Genomic DNA, 4,764 nt, shown 5'->3' on the forward strand with positions numbered 1-4,764 from the left:
GGGCGGGGGCCAGCTGCAGGAGCAGCAGCGTCTCTGTCAGCTCAAGCGGGACGTGGATGACCTGGAGCAGTGGATCTCGGAGCGCGAGGTGGTGGCCGCCTCCCACGAGCTGGGCCAGGACTATGAGCACGTCACCGTGAGTGCGAGGGGGGGGCGCCAGGCGGTCACGGGGGCCAGTGAGCCATGGGTTCTTGGCCACCCCCCCCGTAGCACTGCGGGGCCTGGCCCTGCACCTCCCTCCCTGGCCCCCTGGGCTCACACCTGGCTCCCCCCAGATGCTGCGGGACAAGTTCCGGGAGTTCTCGCGGGACACGAGCGCCATCGGGCAGGAGCGGGTGGACGGGGTGAACGCCCTGGCAGACGAGCTCATCGCAGGCGGCCACTCGGACAGTGCCACGGTGGCGGAGTGGAAGGACGGGCTGAACGAGGCCTGGGCCGACCTGCTGGAGCTGATGGACACGCGCAGCCAGATGCTGGCGGCCTCCTACGAGCTGCACCGCTTCTATCACGACGCGCGCCAGGCCCTGGCCCAGGTGCAGCACAAGCAGGCACAGCTGCCCGACGAGCTGGGCCGCGACCTCAACACGGCCGAGGCCATGCAGCGCTCCCACAGCGCCTTCGAGCACGACATCCAGGCCCTCAGCGCGCAGGTGCCGGGGCTGGGGCTGGGGTGGCGCAGGGGACAGGGGCTGGGACAGGCTCAGAGGGCAGTGTTCCCGCCGTGCCATTGAACATGACATCCAGGCCTCCAGTGTCCAGGTGCCATGGCAAGGAGGGAGATCAGAAGCCGAGGAGCCCAGGGCAGGTGGGGGGTGGCAGCGGGGAGGCTGTGGGCCCTAGCTGACCCCCCTGGTGCATACGCAGGTGCAGCAGGTGCAGGAGGATGCGGGCCGGCTGCAGAAGGCCTATGCAGGCGAGAAGGCTGAGGACATTGGGCGGCACGAGCAGGCGGTGAGCGAGGCCTGGGCCGCGCTGGGCACCCGCAGCCGCTGCCGCCGCCAGCTGCTGCTCGACACTGTCGACCGGTTCCGCTTCCTGCGCGCCGTGCGCGACCTGCTGCTCTGGATGGATGGCGTCCTGCTTCAGATCGAGGGCCACGAGCGCCCGCGGTGAGTGTTGCTGCCCCCCCCGCCACAGCCCAGGCTGCTGCAGATCAAGGGCTGCCAGCTGCTGCGATGGGTGCCCAGCCCAGCCCAGGCCAGGCCAGCCCTGTGTCCCCTTTTGCCCTGTCCAGCCGAGCCCAAACTCAGCCTGGAGCACCCTGACCCAGTCCAGTCTGGACCAGTCCAGTCCATTCTGGAGCCCTCATGCCCAGTCTACTCCAGTCCCACACAGCTCTGCCCAGCCCAGGCTGAAGCACCCTGATCCAGTCTATCCCAGTCTCACCAGCCCAGTCTGAACCAGTCAGTCTGAGTCCACTTTGCACCCCCATCAGCCTGCAGGGCTGGGCAGCTGAGTGGGGCATCAGGTGTCTGACCCACCTCCTTCCCCCTCCTCCCCGCAGGGACGTGTCCTCGGCTGACCTGGTCATCAAGAACCACCACGGGATCAAGGCAGAGGTGGAAGCGCGGGCGGACAGCTTCACGGCCTGTGTGGCCACGGGCACTGCTCTGCTGGAGAGGGGGCACTACGCTGCCGATGAGGTGAGACCCCTGCCCCCTGCCTCTGTCTGCTTCTGGGGGCCTGGGGTTCCTTGTCTGCTCCCAGGGGTCCTGCCACAGCTGGGCAGCTTTGTGCCTGGATGTCCTGGGAAGGCGGCAGATATAGCTGTTGGGGGAGACCCCATTCCCTGAGCATCCCCCCCACTCCAAAACACAGATCTCAGAAAAGCTGTCGGAGCTACAGGCGCGGCGCAAGGAGATCGGGGAGCGGTGGCAGGACAAGATGGACTGGCTGCAGATCGGTGAGGGGGCCGGGGTGCAGGAATGGTGGGAGCCCGGACGCCTGGGTTCTCTCCAGCACTGGGAGGGCAGTGGGGTCTGGGGAGATTAGAGCAGGGCCATGGGGAGCCTCTGCCCGGGTTCTCTCCCAAAAGGTTGGGAGCCCAGACACCTGGGTCCTGGCCCATCTCGCTCCACTCCTCCCTGCAGTGATGGAGGTGTTGATGTTCGGGCGTGATGCCAGCATGGCGGAGGCATGGCTGTCCAGCCAGGAGCCCATCGTGCGCTCGGCCGAGCTGGGAGGCAGCGTGGCCGAAGTCGAGAACCTCATCAAGCGGCACGAGGGCTTTCAGAAGTCGGTGGCAGCCTGGGAGGAGCGCTTCCTAGCACTGGAGCGCCTCACTGCGGTGAGACCAGCATCCGCTTACCCCAGATGCCCCAGCACAGCCCCGCTCAGACCTGGGTCAGAACCAGGTGGCCCCACTAGGTCCAGGAGAAGGTTCCCAGCCCCACGTGTATCAGCCCAGGGCCCAGAGCCTCCGAGCCCTGCTGAGACTGGGGGGGCTGGGTCAGGAGCTTATCCCTGCCTCCCGTGCCCCCCACCCAGCTGGAGGAGAAGGAGCGGCGCCGGCGGGAGGAGGAGGAGGCCAGGAAGAGGCAGCCGCCGGAACCGGAGCCAGTGCCGGAGCCAGAGCCCACGGCCGCAGCACAGCCAGCCCCAGCCCTGGATGGGCAGCAGGGGGCAGCCTCCGCGCGCCCGCGAACCCGGCCCCGTGGCGGGACCCAGAGCCCACGGCCGCAGCACAGCCAGCCCCAGCCCTGGATGGGCAGCAGGGGCCAGCCTCCAGCCACGGTGCCAGGTGCGGGGCAGGAGCTGTGCTGGGGAAGGGGCGTGGCAGGGGTTAGGGCATGAAGAGGGGCACAGGGAGGGCTGTGGGAAGGCAGTGGTAATAGGGGCATCAGGCTGGGCACTGTGGGGGCAGGGGGCATCCCCGCAGATCTCATTGCCTCCCACTCACCATCTCCCCCCCTCCCCAGGACCCCCACCATGCAGATCTGCCCCACGGAGCTGCCCGCCATCAATGGCATCTGCCCCGACTCAGAGTCTTCCCAGGTACATGCTGGGTCTACAGGGGGGGAACCTGCGTGACAGTGGGGGAGCTGGGAGCTGGGGAGGGAGAACATGGCTGGGATCCTGGACGCCTGGGCTCTGCTCCAGCCCTGGAACAGGAACGGGAACGGGAACGGGGTGGGTGGCAGACACAGGAGGCACTGGGCAGCCCCAGCCCCATCCTTTGCCCCCAGGTCTTGGAGACAACAGAGGCAACGAATGGGGCAGGGCCAGACCCGCTGGCTAAGGATAAGGAGCAGAGCCCCACCCCCTCGCCCAAGCCCCGCCCCAAGGGCCCCATCCTGATTGCCGACCCCGCCCATGCCGCCACCCTCCCACCCAGGGCACCTGAGCCCCCTGCCCAGGAGAGTATGGAGGGGGCCCTGTGCCGCAAGCAGGAGATGGAAGCCCAGGGCAAGAAGGCAGCCAACAGGTGAGACCTCCCTTCCCCCCAGACCCTGTCATGGGGAGCACGGGCCAGAGCTGTCCCCACCCCAACCACCCCTTTCCCTCCCGCCCCCCAGGTCATGGCAGAACGTGTACTGTGTCCTGCGCAAGGGCAGCCTCGGCTTCTACAAGGACGCCAAGAATGCGGGCCACGGCGTGCCCTACCATGGCGAGGCGCCTGTTGGCCTGCAGGGCGCCCAGTGCAGCGTGGCCCTTGACTACAAGAAGCGCAAGCATGTCTTCAAGCTGGGGTAGGCACAGGCAGGGTGGGGCTGGGGGTAAGTCTGGGGGTAGGCAGACTGTGTGGGGGGGCTGGGTGAGGCTGGGGTAAGGCCAGGGGCACACAGGTTGGACAGGGGGCTCTGGGGAGCAGGGTAAGGCTGGGGGGGGCCCCTGGGAAACTGGGTGCAGCTGGGGGTAGACAGGCTGGGGGGTGGGATTGGGGGGCACGTGGCTGGGCGCAGTGCAAGCTGCAGGGGTGTTGGGGGGGATGGGCCCTGGGACAGGCAAGCCGTGGGGCAGCTCTGAGAGGTGCAGGGGTGGGGCGCTGGCGATGATGTGTCAAGCCCATGCCATCTCTCCCTGCAGGTTGAGCGACGGCAGAGAATATTTATTCCAGGCTAAGGACGAGGTGAGTCCTGCCCGCTCCCTCCCCTGGGGGGTGCCCCACGCCAGCCCTGGACCCTCGCACCGTTCATGTGACTCCCACTGACCCCCTGTCTGGCTCCCCCCAGGCGGAGATGAGCACCTGGATGCGGGTGATCAACACCTCGGCGGCCGGTGCCCCCGCTCCCCAGTGGGACACAGAGGAGCTGCCCGCGGGGCCAGGCCGGGGCATGACGCGGGCCATGAGTATGCCACCCGTGCCGGCTGCCGAGGGCCCCGTCACCCTGCGCAGCAAGGAGGGCAAGGAGAGGGACCGCGAGAAACGCTTCAGCTTCTTCAAGAAGAACAAATAGGGGCCCCGGGGGGCAGGGGGGGCTGCTGCTGCCAGGACTGCACCGCCCGGCTATTTAATCCATGGGACCGATGGAGGGACACGGGTAGGGCCCGCGGGGCTCCAGGCTCAGGGTGTAGGGCAGTGCGGGGCGGCTGCCGGGGGCTTGCTGGGAAGGGGTAGGGGGCAAAAGCTTGCAGGGCACGAGGCGCAAGGTACTGGGGGGTTGGGGCTGCCGAGCTGGGACGCAGCATGGCCGGGAGCACCGGGGACCTCTGGGAGAGCCACAAGGAGGGCTGGGAGGGGGTCTCTGCAGCCCCCCACCCCCTTTCCCATCCCAGGGGGGCTCGGCCTTGCCCTGGGCTCTCTCTTTCCAAGCTGGGGGGCTG

The 4,764-nt window shown here is 68.2% G+C and overlaps 1 protein-coding gene across 1 annotated transcript in view; it reads left to right on the plus strand.

The window, feature by feature from the left end:
- Positions 1-4,756, plus strand: part of SPTBN2 (spectrin beta, non-erythrocytic 2) — a 22,346-nt gene extending 17,590 nt beyond the window's left edge. The window contains 13 exon segments of the mRNA XM_025214926.1: positions 7-136; positions 276-650; positions 865-1,109; positions 1,505-1,643; positions 1,819-1,903; positions 2,091-2,287; positions 2,488-2,619; positions 2,715-2,740; positions 2,919-2,994; positions 3,186-3,424; positions 3,516-3,689; positions 4,027-4,069; positions 4,173-4,756. Of these exon segments, the coding sequence (XP_025070711.1) occupies positions 7-136; positions 276-650; positions 865-1,109; positions 1,505-1,643; positions 1,819-1,903; positions 2,091-2,287; positions 2,488-2,619; positions 2,715-2,740; positions 2,919-2,994; positions 3,186-3,424; positions 3,516-3,689; positions 4,027-4,069; positions 4,173-4,397 (2,086 nt within the window). The 3' untranslated portion in view covers positions 4,398-4,756.
- Positions 4,757-4,764: the final 8 nt, after the last annotated feature.

The sequence above is a fragment of the Alligator sinensis genome, unplaced genomic scaffold, assembly GCF_000455745.1.
Source record: "Alligator sinensis unplaced genomic scaffold, ASM45574v1 scaffold1302_1, whole genome shotgun sequence".
In the NCBI taxonomy this organism is placed as follows: Eukaryota; Metazoa; Chordata; order Crocodylia; family Alligatoridae; genus Alligator; species Alligator sinensis.